This window comes from Dromaius novaehollandiae, chromosome 3 (assembly GCF_036370855.1).
Source record: "Dromaius novaehollandiae isolate bDroNov1 chromosome 3, bDroNov1.hap1, whole genome shotgun sequence".
NCBI classification, from domain to species: Eukaryota; Metazoa; Chordata; class Aves; order Casuariiformes; family Dromaiidae; genus Dromaius; species Dromaius novaehollandiae.
The window spans coordinates 29,722,877-29,740,651 of record NC_088100.1 but is presented as its reverse complement, the minus strand read 5'-3'; the positions used below and the strand labels follow the sequence as shown (position 1 = coordinate 29,740,651).

Genomic DNA, 17,775 nt, shown 5'->3' with positions numbered 1-17,775 from the left:
TAAGATATTACTACAGACGACGCATAGCCTTGATATCATAATAACTATTATGATGCATAGGATGGGAGTGATTGTTAATATGTGTTTGTTTGAGAATATATGTGTGTGTTGAACAGTACATCATCAAAAGCCAGGTTCTGATGAGAGTTAGACCATTTCGTAAATCCATTGTAGCTGGTGTTCTGGAAAGCAGAACTTACTTTTAGATTTACTGAGAATTTGTGAGTTTAAATCCATGCTCGCTCCTCACAGGTATTCACTGTAACAGAGTGGGGGGAAATGAACACAAACACCAGCCGTGTTGTTATGAACTGATCAAGAGGCATCCTCAAGTCATTATATCGATAACAGGTGTGAGAGCTGGACCTTGTAGAATGGTGCATCTGTTTGCTGTAAACAGTCCGCAAGGAGCACCTTGAATCCTATTATGAGGGCAGTAATATGACAAACACGCCAATTACAAAATCTTGTGATGTGCTTACTGCACATCAGTGTAAGAGTTAAGGGCCATCTGTGATGGGCTGTACAAGGTACAACTGGATGACAAGTGAATTCACCAATAGATACTATACAGAAAACTGGAATCTGCAAAAGTAACATAAGGTGGCCTAGGAGTGCACTACAAGGACATCTTGAAGGCATATTTGACTGAAGGCAAGTTACTCTAAAACTTCCATGGATTTGGGGGCACCAAAATGAAGCAAGATGTAGATCTCTTTGAACAGAAAGAACATAGCTTCAGCAGGCAAACTGTGAAAAGAGAGGGGTGTAGCACTTACGGTTCAGACACTTAGTTCTGGTGTTAACTAAGTAGTAAAAAGTGTTCATCATGCAGAGGTCTGAAAGTACTCTGCACATCTAAATAGCTTGACTTTTTCCAATATGGTGCTACAAACAACAAATACAAAAAACTACTAATAATAAACTTTTAACAACAATGAATTATCTCCTAACTAACATAATTATATCTCAAATATATAATAGTGTCTTTATAGTAGAAAAAAATTTGAAACAGTTCCATGTGACATAAACACAATAGGAAAGTATAAGTATTTGTTACTTGGCTGAAGGAAGTTTAGCAAGCCTTATTAGGGACTAATGAACAATTAGCACTGAGAGAAGAGGTAAGTCAAAATGATGTTGTGTATAGCTCAAAACTGTATATTATAGCGTTGCTGTAATTTTGTGAAAGTGTTCCATCTCAGTATGGACAGTTCAGGACAATCTGAACTATCGAGGAGCCCAGTGTGATTATCCTAAAATAAATATCAGCAGCCAGTAATGGACATATTCCTCTTAAAAATGTACATTCTCTTGACATACAAAGCAGATCATAAAAAATGCTCTACTAAAGTTTTTATCTATATGTTGAAGAAATAATTGTTTATTCTGAATCCTCAAAAAGTACATTGCATTTGAATTTTTAAACAATGAAAATTTTGACCATGAAAATTAAATTTATTTGAAAGTGAATGCTAACAAGATTATGTTTATTTCACATGACAACTATGGGCTTGATTGTTAATGAAAATAAGGCACCCAGAAAATGGAATGGCATTGATTTGCTATTATGTAAGTTTTCTTCTGTATCTAGGTTATTTTTAGCCTTTAGAAAGGGAAGATGTGAAAGTATTATGCACAGCACTTGTGACCTATGCAAAATATCTGGCGATAACTGGTGCCACAATAACATAGCACTCGCAAAATATCTTTCAGAAAAAGATATTTTCTCTTCTATTTTTTTCAGCTATCTCCATTAGTGATCCATCTTTCAGAAGTAATGAATCATCATGGATGTCATTTGCACCCTTTTATATCCGACATAAGACCCACATCAAGCTACAGTTTCAGCCTCTTTCTCCAGAGGGTATCCTGTTCTACACCGCACAGCGTCTGAGCACTCAGTCAGGTAAGCAGTCACCAGTGGGCTAGCATCATACACCCAGATGCTTTCTTGAAAAAGAAAAGTAGTACATGCAAGTGATTCATTAATGATTCAATATGTAGTTCATTGTCCATTATGGCTGGCTTTTGAACTGTATGAATAATCAAGTGCATGCAAATGAACATGTGGAATAAAATTTCAGATGAGTCCAAGGCCAGCAAAGGTTTAATGAAGTGGTTCAACAAACCATTTTCAACTGAAGAGTAATTGCAACCAGATCTTCAACAGGCATTTACTGATACTGCTCTCATAGCTTTGGTGCAACTATGCCAGGATTCACAATCTGGGGTTTTGGCCAATATTTTAAAATCATGAAGAATAAAACAATATAAAAACTGATCAAACTGAAATCAAGGGAAAGCGAATTGACTATGAGAGAGCTAATGAAGTTCATCAGGAGTTTATTATATAGTGCTGAGGAGTTTGCTGATGCAGTATGCAAAACATGCAGGTTTGGATTTGCCAGATATGCAAAATGAAAAAAACTATATATCTAAATACAGTGTTTCTGCTATTTATGGAAGTATTTTTAAACATTAAGCCAGAACAAGAAAACATAATTTGCTAACCAGTGTAAATATATTTTAAATTTAGTCTCTAAGGTGTAAATTTGTTGTAATGTACTTTATTAACATATATTATGCTGCATTTCTGTGGTTTTGCGTGTTTTTGAACAGAAGCACTATTACTAACATATGATCTTGGAGTAGTGGTGAAATTTTCCACTTGTATCAAGTAGTAAGTTATGCAAAAATAGGGCTTTGTATGATGAAAAAAAAGCATTTAACTAATTATCAGATACCTGTAGATTTATTTGTTCAAAGCCTAAAGGTTTGAGACACTTCAGTAAACATATTCAGACACACATGCTTACACACAGATATACCCAATTTACCACCTTCTTATTCTCTACACAGACGTTTTAACAGGCTACTGTTAGGTAAGACTGATAGGGTCATAATACAGTGCTGGTACCTCCTGTTTGCCTTTTTCTAGTTACAGCCACCTACGGAGAAGCAGTTACAAAGAAAAATATATGGAATATCTGAAATACAAATATATTTATTTGCAAAGAACTCATGTCTTCTACAATGAATCTTTTATACTTTTATCACTTACAGGCCAAATTCTGATATGCTGTGAATAGTTCTGTCTTTTGTAAGCTAAAGCATTACATGGGCCATGAAAGATAGAAAAGAAAAAAGGCTCTCTCTCAAAAGAACCCCAGCATAGTCAAAGGTCATGAAAGCAGCTAGTATACAAAGAAATTAAATATTTCATTGGAAGCATCAGAGATTCTGCAGCCTGTTTAACGTGGGCTAAGAGTGGTTTAGCATGAACAAGCCCTGGTTCTATTGCCAATAGTGAATGCAAAGGAGGGAGTATTTTCTTAAAATCTGTGTCTAGAGCCATGCAAATTTCATTTCAAAACAAAAACAGAACAAAAGCAGTCAACTGTAGAGTAATGTGATTGCTTTACAGCTTTCCTACTCCCATTTTTACTATGCTGAAGTTCTGAAAGATTTAGGAAAAGCTAATCATCTAGCTCTTTACATTTGCCTTCATATAATCCTATCAAATCCAGACAGAATTAGACTGATGAAAGACTCAGAATTATTCTTAGCAGCCAGCAGATGCGAAAGAGCTTTCTGTTGTGGATTAGTTTACAAAGCACTTTATAGAAAGCCTTTTCTTCTACATAGTTATGTAAGGTTTAATAAATTGATTGTCTAAATGACAAGTTTTTTTTTTCTAAAATTCTTGTCTAGTAGAAAATAATTGGGACATTTCTATTCTCTGTTCTTTTTTCTCACTAAACAATGCTGTTTTTGTGAAAGAAATGAGCTCTGAATGTGCAGCTAATTTAGGAATGAGACTGGGTTGTAGTATGTCACAGTAGCATAGTTATACAGTGGCTTGTTACCAAATGTAAACGCAACACCGGGACTTTCCCTGCCAACTGCAAGGGACCACACACGCCAAAACAGAAAGTCCTCCCCTCAGAAAAAAATGTTTAGTTGCTGAAGAAATAACCATGAGGCTTTCCTTGAAACATTTCCTTCTTGTTTTGTTCTTTTCAAAGAACAATCCATACGTTTCTAGAAATGGTGGATACTTGGATAGAATTTCCACTCAAACACTGATATGCTGGTTCCAGTCTCTGCCCCTCTAAGAGTGTAATCACTTCAGTATATACATTTAAACAGTTGGCATAAAATGGAAGGCATCTTATCAGTCATTTTCTTTTCTACTAGCAGAATTCCGTGTAATTCTGCCAATCATAGGCTCTTTTGCCTTGTCAGCTGTTTCTGGAAGTGTTTCATGGCTTTAAGTCTGGTAAAATTCCTTTGTGCAGCTCCTAAGAAAGTAATTCGAAAGTCTGGCAGAATTTTAAGTGGCTAGTTTTAATAATAAGCTGAAGAAACGAGCAAGTGAGCTGTGTGTGCATATTTTAATTTGGAAACTTGCAGATAGAAGACAAAGGGTCTCCCACACCACTTCAATTACTTGTCTTATACCAGGGAAGGTAAAGATGTTGGAGATATACACAGTTATATGCAATGTTTCTGAATGAGGTCTCTGAAAAAAATATAGCATTGTTATGGAGTTCCTCAAAATGTTGGTAGAAGGCCAGCTCACTTCACATTCCCTCCAGCTTAGTGTATCTTCTTTCTGCCAATGCAAGTGTGAGAAATCCATTGAATAGCCTTTAATTCAGACAGGGTTATCTAGATGCTACTCAAATGCTTCAGCAGCATATAATTTAATATAATTTACATAGGGCCACCGTATATACTTGAAGGTCTCGGCGCTGTAGGTAAAAAGCAGTAAAGAAGGAGCATGAACTTTTTGTCATAACATTAATGAAGCTTTACTCTTGTTAATAAAGGTGGAATAGGCTGCAGACTGTCTGCACTATTCTAGAGTTCAGGCTAGGGTGACAGAAAGGTTTGCTGCCTTACAAGGTGAAAAACAGTTACACTGAGTGACTAAGAAGCAAGTTAGGTGAATAAACAGAATAGGATGAGTCACACTATGTTTAATACCCAAGATTTGCAACACCAGCAATCTTTTTCATAAATAAGGCTGTTTTGCCTACCTGGTCTGAAAAGTTTAGAAACATTAATGCCTGAAATTTAAGGAATTTCAGCTTAAAAAAACTCTAAAGCCTGAAAATAAGAATGAGATGGAGAGCGTGGTTATGTGATGTCTGCATGCTTTATAAGACATTGTGTATTGTAGAAACCGAATCACGCCACAGAATTGCACTAACATCTTTTGAAAATGTTCAGAATAGCTGGAATATCCCGATAAGAAGGAGTGCTGCTTTCCTAGTCAAAAACAAATTGACTATCTACCCACTTTTAGGAGAGAGTCTTTTCTTTTGGCAGCCCTATTTCCTTAGCCAACAGGGACATACTTTCTGCTTTGTTGATAATTTTGGAATCATTTGCATGGACAAAATTAGCAGTGGAGATAGGCAACAGTTCTGCTTGCTTTGTGGCAGAGCAGTCATCCCTATTGACCTGGAATGCATTTTGTGTGTGAAGTACTGCTGCTATCTGTTACTCTGCCACTGTCAGGCAAACCAAAAATGAAGCAGCCAGATTAAGGTTGCTCGATGAGGGTGTCTCCTAGCTGCTGAAGTATGCCAGGGGGGTGATGCTGTCTAAATGAAGCAGAAAGGTTTGCTCACCAAGGAGAGTAGCATTTTTGAAGAGCAAGGCTGAATAGTCTAACCTGCATGTGAATAATAGCCCACCTCTTCTAGATATATGCACATCACTATATAACTAGGGCTGTTCCTGATCACACCTGTGCCCTTCTGCTCTGCGAAGATGCTCCAAGGGAAAGGTAGGATCCAGCTGTGATCACAGTGATTTTTTACATGATTTGAGATTTACAGACTTGACAATGCAGGATTGAGAACAGGTGGTATGTAGAATCATTTTGTATTAATCCATGAAAGCACAACCATGAAGTAGTGCCTCTGAATGCCAAGGCATTAAAGGCACTGTGCTATGGCCATTACTAGATACAAGATCAAGTTACAATAGCTGCAACAAGCTGCTATAACCTGACAGCTGACCAATACGTAACTATGTGTGTGCATTCAGACCATGACAAATACACAATCAAGGTTAAAAAAAAAAAAACCAAACCCTATAGTCAATAGGAGGGCAACATAAGGTACCAAATTTGAAGCTGAGAGTAACAGAAGCTTCAGCCATGCTGAAGTACTTGCTAGTAATTAGTGGCAGGAAGTCCAGGGGCTGCAGAAAGGTGGGAGTATGGCTTGTCTCATCTCTCTATCCTTTGTTCCCTTCTTCTACCTGTTCATAGCCTTCCCCTTCCCCCCTATTTTGTTCTGCTTCCCTTCCCTGGTCCTGGGCCTCATTCTGGCTCTTGGAAATGCTCTGCAGACCAGCTGTCAAGGGTAGCTGCTGGTCAGTTAGGTTCCTTCTTGTGTGGGGCCCACAATGCATTGCCTTCCTGGGCCACAGCTGCTCAGCTGTAGGCTGAGGTGGCTCTTTCACCTTCTACTAGAGGAGAAAAGTTTTGCTTCTGGAAGATTTCATAAAGGGTTACAGCATAGGAGGAGGATGTGATTTGGGTCCATGGATAATGGTACAGGATAGCAGGATGAAAGGTAAACCAAGAAGAAAAGGATGATGAGAAAAGGAAGAATGAAAGGAAAGTGACCTGAGTTCAATAAGGCAGGATATACCAGTGAGTGAAGATATATCTGGAGCTGTGATGGTTGTAGGATGCATCATACCAAAAAGAGACTATAATACTGTTGGAGAGACAGGCATCTTATTATGGTGGCTTACACAGGTCAGCTTAAAATGAAGATTAGCATATACTGAAACCAACCTAGAGCAAGAGATTTCCCTTTCATTAACTGAGAATGATTCCTGTGAATGTTATTGTTTATGAGAGTAAAGGTTCAAGTGTTCACTGTAATACTGAGATATTCAAGAAAACTGACACTGGAAATGGGTCATGCCTACTGGTAGCACTTTGGTAAAACCCGAAGATACCACAGGCAAGATAAACAGAAAAACCCTATATGGAAGGGAATCCTAAGAATAAAATATTTGCAAGACTGACTTACTGTTATCAACCCTTTTTACCTGTCAGCAGCTGAAATAAGGTTAACTGTTACCAACATTCTGAGCAGGAACATGTAGATGTAGATACTTAACTTTCTTAAACCCTGGATAAATCACTAATCACCATTCTTCTTTAGCAATAGGAAATAGTCACTGTAAAAAATGCCTATTCATGAAAACTTCTGTAACACCCATTGACCAGATAGTGTATCATAATAAAAGCAAATACACATTCAGAGATGCTGCCTCAGTGCTCCAGAATGGCTGAAGGACCAGAGATCACAGCTGTCTGCAACCAGGAAACCACTGCCTAGAGCTCTGGGATACCTACCCTGCAGAGGTTGCTGGGGCACTGAGCTCAGCTAAGGCCTCTGCCCCCAGCAGAATATCATAGCATATAGGCTTCTGCTTAGAAGCAAAAGAAAAAATAAATGACAAGTATCAGATGTCCTAAGAGTCTTCATAAAGGAACATAGACCTTGAGAAGTCCAGGAACTGATCAGTGAGCTTCTGACAAACAGGGACTCATGAGAGGTGTTTGCGTCTCTATAACCCTGGAGCCAAATAGCTGTATCAAAATGGAAAATGCCACTCAGTAGAAGACTGCATCCACTGCTTCTAAAGTTACTTAAAAGGATGCTCTGGAAGCCCTGTCAGCCTTAAAAACTGACAGGAAGCGCTAGTGTTAATGTAATAACAACTTCTCATTCAAGAGCTCAAAGTTAAATCTGGCAGATAGTACAAACTAATTTGCAGGGAGGTATAAAAATAAACTCAGGACTGTAACTGATAAAGATTTTTGCCTTTTATGCACACAAGAGTAGACTGAGTGACTATGGGGAAGAGAACGTGGAAGAGGAATATTGAAAGTAGCATTTGTGATATCCTACTTAGGATCTGTCAGCCTGAGATCCTCTAGGAGTGCACTCAGTCCTCCTAGGAAATACATTGTCATTGGGCATATTAAATAGTGAACATAACTTTCCCCAATAGAGATATCCAAATTTAACACCATCTCATTTGTTATGTACTGTAGTGCTTCTCCATGAACAGGATGTCTCAAAATAAATCAAAAACATTCGTAGTATGCATTTCTAACTATACTGAGCTCTGACACATTACCATGCAGATGAGTTTCTTGTGATAACTTAGGAACATACAGACACTTCTGTATTTCTAGATAGAAGCTGAAAATGAAAGGGCATTGCAAGAATTTGAAACTTTATTGTTGGATTGTAACCAGTATAGCTACGGGGCATCTTTCAGAGCAATGAGAAGCCTGAATTTTTTTGTGATGCATTGAGAATCTGTCATAAGAAGTCATATAAGCAGATAGTGTCACAGATAGCCCATATCTCACAGTAGTTGTCAGATGAACCTATAGGAAACCTTTCTTTAACTCCAGTTTTAGGTACTAACTGTTCAGGACCTAGAGTTGACTTGGCTTCTGTGAACTCTAAAATCTGATACGGGAGCAGATGAAACCTGTGCACATTCATTATGAAACCCTGAAAATTAAAGTGATGAAGAAACACTGATATCTGTTTTGGAAGTGCTGCCTTCTACGATGGGATAGAGAGATGAACCACTTTATCTGAGATGGAACAGTTTTAACTTTTATGCACTTGGTGAAACCCTCAGTTGGATTTGCAAGTACAGGTGCTATTTTAAGTCCAGAATAGTTCCTTGCTTAAAGGCAACACCTGCTGTAAAACCCCCTTTTCCCGAGAGGCAGGAAAACAATCTTTTAGCACTTCGGCCATAAAAAAACTTTTTACTTTATCTTGGCAAAATAGGGAAGATTAGAGAGGCAGGGAAGTGCATCAGAAGTGAACTGAATACTGTGACCACTCAAAATTGTGTTCAGTACCCAGTGACTTGGCATGCTGTAGTTCCAAGACAAAGCGAAGCTACAGTAGTCTATTTCCAAAGAGAAGGATGCCAGCTTATTGAGATGGATTGGCTTACAGTTCCTTGCACACCATCCAACAAGGCGCACAACGGCTTGAGTACACAACAAAAATAATGAATGTGGATGTCTACCTCAATAGTTTCTCCAGTTTTGTGAGCGTACTGATGAGGATAAATTGTCCATATTAGTCAAGAGACGTTGAAAGAACATTTGAAAATCTAGAAGCTAGGTTGTGTGTCCTATTTGTATACTGTATTTTCTACAGTGTAGGGATCAAAGTCTGCTGTTAGGAAAACTGAGGAGCCTTCAAGTCTAATGAAAGCAAGCTTCCTCAAAAAAAATCTTTGGCCCCAATTAGTGCCTTATGGGACAGGCCTGAACAGTGCACTCAACACCCTGTCCTGGAAAAACAGGCAGCTAATTTAACTTGCTTCATGATCTCCCATACTGAGACAGGTGAGAGGAGCAATTCAGTGGTAAAGACACTTTGTTTAAAGCAGTGATGCAAGCCGTACGATGCGGACCTGGAGAGATGTTTGGTTGCTGATTGTCACGATCTCGAAATCAGTGGTTATTAGCAGCTACTAAAAAGACAAACTAGACACAAAACATGCTGCATGGCTGAGAGAAGTTAGGGAAACTCTCACATGGTTGTAAACAGGAAATAATGCTTCTTCCCTCACCATGCCTCCTCTCCCCCAGCCCTTCCAGCTCACGTTGTTGGGAAGAGCTATGTTTGACTCCTGGGTGTGGGATCTAGCACTGGTAGCTTTAGGAGCCCCTGGCAGCATGCTTGCTGCAACAGCCACAGTCCAGATTACATAGCAACCACAACTGCTCTTCACGTGTCCAGCGGGCATCCATTCACCAGCATAATCACGAGAGCCAGGCCAGGCTGCTGTGTAACGTCCTTTATAGTTGGAACTAACTCATAAGAAATCTAGAGTGAAGAGCTGAGCCTACACACTGCTGGCAGCTCTAGAAAGAACCTGAGGCAGTCTGATGGCACAGCAGAGGCCTCAGTTGTACAACTCTTCCTGCAGACACAGAGCATATAGAGGTCCCCTGCTGAAAATATCACTGGTTGTTACAGTGAAGAGGAATGGAGACACCCATAATTCACCTTCGCTCTGAGAGAAAGTTTCATGGATACTGAGCACACAGCACTTTGCATTCCAGTCCTGAAACATTTTCAGCACGTTTTCCCTGAGTAGTACCATTGGCATGATAAATTTCATGGAGAAATACTGAGCTGAACTCTGGGATCAGCATTAATATCATAAACCTTTTTTTTTTAATGCTCTGCTGTTCTGGCCAAAGACTAGAAAGGCAAGTCATCTGTAAAAAAGAGTTTAACTTGGAGAGTAAGAAAGTGTCCTGATAGTGTCAGGGAGAGCTTATATTGGAGGGTTAATTTTGTTGTTATTGTTCAAAACTAGCAGAAGGAAGTATTTGAGAGGCCTCGAATACGTGCTAGAACATAATCCAGAGCACTTAGCCATACTCTCCCCTAACTTTGTAGATAGCAGATGTAGTAATACAGAGTTGCTTTTGTATAAAAGTAATCTAGGACTCCAAAATCAACTTCAGCATCAAACCTAATGATGCCTTTTCCACGTCAGAAGCACTGTGGCTAGTTTAAGACTCCTGAAACTGTGCCCATATTTTCCTAGACCTCATTGAACCACTGTTCTCTAATTCATCTGAGACAGATTGTTGGGGAATGTGCAAAACTACCAAAAACTTCCCCGTTGCCAGGAAATCTGAGAGAAGCTTCAGCTTCTCCAGCTCCTGATTACAGGCCAGATGAGCAATCAAGTCCCAAGCCAAGGTTTTCCTTCTTCCTAAGCAACAAAGAATAGAGGACTCAAAGTCTGCACATCTCAGTCAGAGAGATGACAGAAGCCTGCCAAAGAGGTAGTTCAGAAACTTTTTCTGATGCTCCTTTCTTACCTTTGGGCTGATCAAAAAAATAGACAAGCAGGTTACATACATTGCTCAAACAAATGAGAAGATGAGTACAGTCATCAGGAAAGGGAACTACACACCAGCAAAGTGAACAAGCTTGAAGCCACATCACTTGGCAAGAGCAAACACACGTGAAGGGAAAAATATCCACGTTCTGAAAAAATAGGAAAACAAACAAGGTACTCAAAAAGAACACTAAAGGCAGGTAAGAAAAAACAGATACAAACTAGCCATCTGGGAGGAAGCTCCCCGCAACAGTTGGCTTGGTGCTGCCAGGACACAGAGCATTCTCCTCAGCCTTCTGTCATGCCCCAGCCAGCCAGAAACCCCCAAACCTCTCCATCCCTGCATTCATGTAAACCGGGACAACTGCTCGAAAGAGAATTATAATTGTAATGACTCCCGTAAGTTTCCAGTAAGTTAAGCTACTCAATTTCAGCTTCAGTAAAGGCAATGTAATTCATGGATTAGACCTACTCAAAAATTAAAACTGGAAGAAAGAAAACTTCATTAATTCTACTAACAGGTCTATCCTTGAATCATTTAGAAAATTCTGCTTTCCAGATTCGAAGTTATTTCTTCATTAGCAATATATTACATGGAAATGTAAACTTTACTATTAGAAAAAGAGAGAAAAAAGCTTACATCTAAATTTGATAAATTTATTTAAACAAATTTAATAAATAAAACATACCTACAAGTTCCAAAAGTAATACTAAAAACAAGTTAAATTGTGAAAGTAAATATCAGGAAGTTAGAAAATGTGACCCTTGCTTGCACATTGTATAGACATCATGCATTACAACTGTGATAAACATCAAGTCTGAAGACTAATGCCTTCCTCTCTGCACAGGCTCTACAGTGCTGTCCTCTTCTGCCTCCCTGTCGCCTTTCCCTATTAGCCTCTATGCGTGCCCTGCATACCATCCTTCCAGCTCCTGTTTCCTAACCTTTCCCAATTTCATGTTTGTTAAGTGTAGTTCAAAGTGGTATTCTCTCCTTTTACATTGCCTGTAAGGGCAGAAACACAGAGTACAAGAAAAGATAACTCCATCCTAATATTTTATGCCATGGAGGCCTGCAGAGGGGGCATGAAAAATGGTGGAAAGAGATTGGGGGCAGGGGGGAGACAAATCCAGCTTATCAGCTTCTACAGCTGTCAGACCACCAAACTCAAAAGAGCCCAGTTGCAAAAGATGCTTCAGAGAAAACAGAGTATGCTTGGTATAGACACTCTTCAGTGCATTCAACTGACAAATCCAACAAGACTTTATTCAGCATATGGAAAATGAGGTTATTCATGCATTTAACTTGGCCAGAACTTTATTCTTTTTCATGGTAACGCCAGCAGACATCCCCTAGTTGCCAAAGTGATCCTACTTCCCCTTCCCCAACAGTAATATAGTCTGTGCTCCAAAGCAGACCCTTTCATAAAGTTGTTTTTTTTCCTTTAAAAAATAGAAAACTTCATGAGTTCATTTTCCATTGGGGGGGCAGGTGTGAAGGAAGTAACTATGAGAAGGGCCATCATGGAACATTTCCATTTATATGTTTTAAATATAACAATGGTACAAGGCCACTGAAAATGAACTACTGAATGGGGGAAGTGTGGGCATGAGAGCACGAGGATACTAAAGGATATGCTATTACTCAGTGAGCTTCCTCTGAAAAGTAAAACCCTATTTTATACTGTTTTCTACAGGTGACTTTCTATGTATATCCTTAGTAAATGGATTTATACAATTGCGCTACAATCTTGGAGACAAGACAGTCATCCTGCAGACTTTTCAGAAAGTCCATACAAATGGAAATACATGGCATTCTCTCAGAGCAGGAAGAGTCGGAAACGAAGGCTACCTGGACCTGGACGGTGTCAACATTACTCAGAAAGCTACTGCTGGAATGAACGCTCTAGACGCGCACACAGATTTTTTTGTTGGAGGAGTGTCCTCTTTAAATCTTGTCAATTCAATGGCAACAGAAAATGAGCCCATAGGATTCAGTGGCTGTATACGAGAAATTCTTATAAACAACAGAGAACTGAAACTTACTGTGACCGACCCAAAAGATGGAGCCAACGTCGGTGACTGTGATGGAACAGCTTGTGGGTACACAGTGTGCAAAAATAATGGAACATGTCAGGTTGAGGACTCGGGCTTTTCTTGTTCTTGCCCACAGCAGTGGATAGGGAATACATGTGAACAATCCATTTACTGTTCACAAAACAGGTGTGGGTCTCAAGCTCTCTGTATTCCTCAACCTGTTTTATTTTCATATATCTGTATATGTGCACTGGGATGGTCAGGTAAGTACTGTGACAACAAAATCACATTTTTTACAGCAAAGTTTGTCGGTAGCTCCTACATCAAATACATAGATCCACATTATGGAAAAAGAGACCTCCAGCATAGCAGTATTTCTTTAAATTTTACTACCAGTCGAGCTGAAGGCTTAATATTATGGATGGGAAAAGCTGAAGATGAAGACAATGATTTCCTTGCTCTTGGTATTGCCAATGGAACATTAAAAATTGTAGTTAATCTTGGAGAAAGAATCTCTGTTCCTCTGATTTATAGCAAATACTCCATTTGTTGTGGAAGATGGCATATTGTTACTATAGCTCAAAACCAAACTTGTATTAAGGTGTATCTAGATGAGGATCTAATTCTTTTTGAAGATATTGATCCACAAAGAAAATACACCGCACTAAACTACGGAGGCATTTGTTATTTTGGTGGGTTTGAAATTGGCAAAGAAGTAAACCTGGTCACTGCAGGGCTTTTTCAGCAGGAATTCATTGGTAGAATTAAAGATGTTGTGCTCTTCCAAGATTCCAAAAAGATTCAGCTAATGAAAGCAGAAGGTTATAACATTTATAATGGAGATGATGGAAATTAATTGAAGAACTGATTTAAACTTTTTTAAAATTGATGTAATTAGATGAATTTCCTTTTCCTTCTGTCTCTTGGTGATAGCTGTCAGTGTAGGATTAAGGAACCGATATAGAAAGAACTTAGTAATATTGTCCCTGCACTCTAACTCCTTTTCTTAACATCGTGGATTAATAGCATATATAAAATGCAGTCAAACATTTTACTTTCACTCATCTAATTAATTACAGATTCCTTTTAATATTTACTTAAAAATAATAGAAGGGCCTGATTTTGATTTATTGTGCTGCAGATAACTTTGTAGACAGATAAACAGGTAATAATTAGCTTAGAGAAACAACAATCAATCAAGTATTAATTTCTTTGATTTTATGAGGACAAATTACCTGTTTCATCAAAACTCTACATTTTATTAACATGTATTGTTTCTCTTTTATAATTTTGTGATAGAAAGGCCAAGAGTGAAAACTGAAATTTGTAGGGAGGGGAAAAAAAAGTATACTTGGGTGGAAAATGCATGTTTATAGAAATAAGAGCTTTTTAAAAACATAACATCTGTAATAACTTGGATCCAAGTCCACAAAGACTCTGCTTAGCTAATGAAGTTGTTCTCCCTACCTTTGGAGTCTCTATACATTACATATATATTAATGTAAAAGAGCAGAATTTATTCTATAGAGACTGTCTTCATGCTAGAATATTTAACTTAAAAAAATAATGATTTTAAGGGCTGAAAGGATAGTTATGATGGTCTAATTAGAGATGAACTTTTAGCTGAAGCTTCAAAACCAACTCGCTGGCAGCAGTACCAACCCTTCTGCCTTTTGCCCAGCCACTCGCCATCACCCTTGTACCACACTCTGCCAGAGAAGAGGGAACAGGGAACTACTTCAAATACCGAAAGCAGTGTAGTTCCAGAGCAGAGGTCTGCCTGGCTCACTGGCCAAACCAAGAAGCCAGCCTAGATACTGGCATTGCATGATGTCAAAAGCATATTATTATTATGACAAAAATGTAATGTCTTTCTAAAGAGGAAAAATGGCTTAAGGGAATATTAATTTGCTGTGATTAAGAAAAGAGTGACTGGCTGGGTTGCTTTAGCTTTCTGAAAGTTGTCCCCTTTTGACATTATTTGATGGAATCCTGATTTTCTTTATTATTATTACTATTTTAAACAAAGAGATTATTCTCTTCCCAATTTCTCTTTTTGACAGCAGGTGGAATAGACTGCAAGTAGAATAACCAAAATAAACTTGAATTTTACCTAACGCCACTGATCACAAAAGGTATTTTAATTAATTGTTACACAGATAAAAATATTTGCCTGCTGCTGTCCTCCAGCAGAGGTCTACCCTGTTTGAATACTTGAACACTTTCAACTAAAATGTGGGAAAAGTACCACTCTGCATAAAAAGTAACTTCTATTATCCCTAACAGTTTAAAAATTAAAAACAAAGATCTGTTTTGCTTTAACTCTACCTTTCTGGCTCATGTTCCCCTGAGATTTTACTAGACAAAGGTTTTAGCCACAGTAAATTGAATTTCCATGACTACATTTTTCATCAATTCATAATCTCAAGAGCAAATAGAGCTCTTTAGTACATGAATGCACAAACTCTATTCCTTCTGAAAAAGCCCAGTTACATTCTACACTTTAGTGACCAATAAAAATAAATATGAAAAATCAGTTATCTTTTAATGTGCTTAAACGCAAGATCTAGGATGTCATTTACATTTCTCATTTTGACTGCTGGCTTACTGTATAAATAAAATGCTTACAATAATAGTGATGAATTTCTATCTTTTCCCTTTTTATTATTGCTCAAAAGCACATTCTTAACCATCAAATTGCTGCATGGAAATTCTCCCAGAGTAAGTCCTCAGTGGATACAGCTCAGGAACAAGTAACTAATCCTTTTCTTCACATAAAGCAAATCAGGAGCAGAGGCTGTAGGTATAGAAAAGACCAGGTGACACACATTACTTTCCACTGAACCATAATTTGTGTGTGGTAATAAATTTGTTGCCAACACTTAGTTAAAGACTCCTCAAAGATTAATTGAGACAGGGTGATGGAACTACCCCAAGACGTTTTAATAACCTGACAAACATCTTTATGAGGTTCCTTCTGCCCTCATAAGCTGCTTTGAACCCTCAAGTGATCGGCCTGCTGCACGGCCTCCCTCCCTGCTTCCTGACAGGCAGTTGCAGCTTGCGAAGCCCTCCTGGCCTTTGTCTCGCCTGTGAGCTGGCTGCCGAGTCTTCTCCTCTTCCACTTCTTCCTCAAAGGGCCTTTTATGGCCGTGCGCTGGGGAAGGAAGCATGTTTTGGATCTGTCCTTTTCTCTCTGGGGTTGCTGGTGTACAGCCAGTTCCCCAACAGTGCACACCGCTTTTTGCGGTCTATTTGCTGAGCAGTGATTAAGTGTAAAGCAAGTAACAATTAAACAGAGCATTTCCAGCCAACACTAGGAGTAGAGGGAGACTGACTGAAGGCAAGGGAGGAGACAACACCCTTTATTCCTGTAGAAGGGGGATTTATTCCCCATTATATCAACTCAGATTCCAGGACCAAACTCTGGAAAACAAGGACAATTCTGTTAAGATTTTAAATTAACAAGCAGAAACTGAAGGGCTGTTTTGCTCCAGCACTTGTAGGGATCTAAACGCACCAGCCAGGTAGTTAAGCACTTGGCAAGCTTTAAAATGTCAACACTTTCTTTCTAAACAAAATGCTTCTGGTAATTCTGACCGAGGGCATGCTGATCTCTTCAGTACGCGCAGATGCAATTTTCACTACCAGTGTACTTCTAGAGCACAAATGCTCATGAATGTGAGATTTGTGAGTAACCATGGGCTGGGAGGAGGCTACTTTAGGACAGGTCAAAAGAAAACCTTTACAAGCAAAAGCTACTCACTTTACTTAAAACTTAATCCAACATCAAAACAATTAGTGCATTTCAAATCGTATTAAATCTAAGCTACACAAACCATCAAGGATAGGATTCAGCCCACCATCGTGGACACCTAACTTACACAACACAATTCTCCTAAAGTAATTCCCTACCTTCCCCACACAGTCAGTGGAAAGACTAAGGGTCTTCTAAGGATCTTCTGGAGGTCTCCAGATGATCCTGTTAGTTTTAAGTTTTCGTTCTTAAAATGGCTGAACAGTAATATACATCATTTAAAATAAATCTGACAAGTGTCATTACAAATAACCAGATTCCACATAAAGTGGTACAAAATTTACATCTCCTGTGAACTTTTATATCTAAAGAAACCTGGTGTAAGTATTTAAGTAGCACAATATGTGCATATTACTACCAGACATAATCAACAGCACGACTGCTACACAAATCAAAGAATTCATTTGGAGCAGACTAATCATATCTTTTTATCATGCTACAAATAACTTAAAAGTTTAAATATTGCTTCTAATTACTAACAAACTGAGGGTTTTTCTTATGAATCATCTGACTATGGGCCTAAGAAACATTACTGAATAAAGTCTACTGCCACCTTTATTTGGTGCAAGACTTAAATTTTAATCAGTTTGGCTCTGAAGCTATGGGCAGCATCTCCAAATTAAATGCTTTAAATATATTCACAATTAAAAAAATTAACAGTTAGGCTGATGTTAAACTGGGAAGATCCTCCTGGAAAGAATAGGCTTTTCAGTAAACAGAAAACCTAAAAATAATACTGTAAATCTAACAATCCAGGGGTGGCATATTTTTGTTGTCTTTAAATAACAAGATGAAGAGTGCATTTGAAGAAAAACTGTAAGAATAGGAGCTTTGGCTTTTTATATATATATATATATATATATATATATATATATATATATATATATATATATATATATATATATATATATATATATATATATATATATATATATATAAATAAAATCAGTGGATGTCAGTCACTACAAAATCTG

The 17,775-nt window shown here is 38.3% G+C and overlaps 1 protein-coding gene across 1 annotated transcript in view; it reads left to right on the top strand.

Moving 5' to 3' along the window:
* The window catches only part of EYS (eyes shut homolog), a 909,330-nt gene extending 894,492 nt beyond the window's left edge, over positions 1-14,838 (top strand). The window contains exons 47-48 of the mRNA XM_064508633.1: positions 1,748-1,909; positions 12,645-14,838. Of these exons, the coding sequence (XP_064364703.1) occupies positions 1,748-1,909; positions 12,645-13,840 (1,358 nt within the window). The 3' untranslated portion in view covers positions 13,841-14,838. The remainder of the gene's footprint in view (positions 1-1,747; positions 1,910-12,644) is intronic.
* Positions 14,839-17,775: the final 2,937 nt, after the last annotated feature.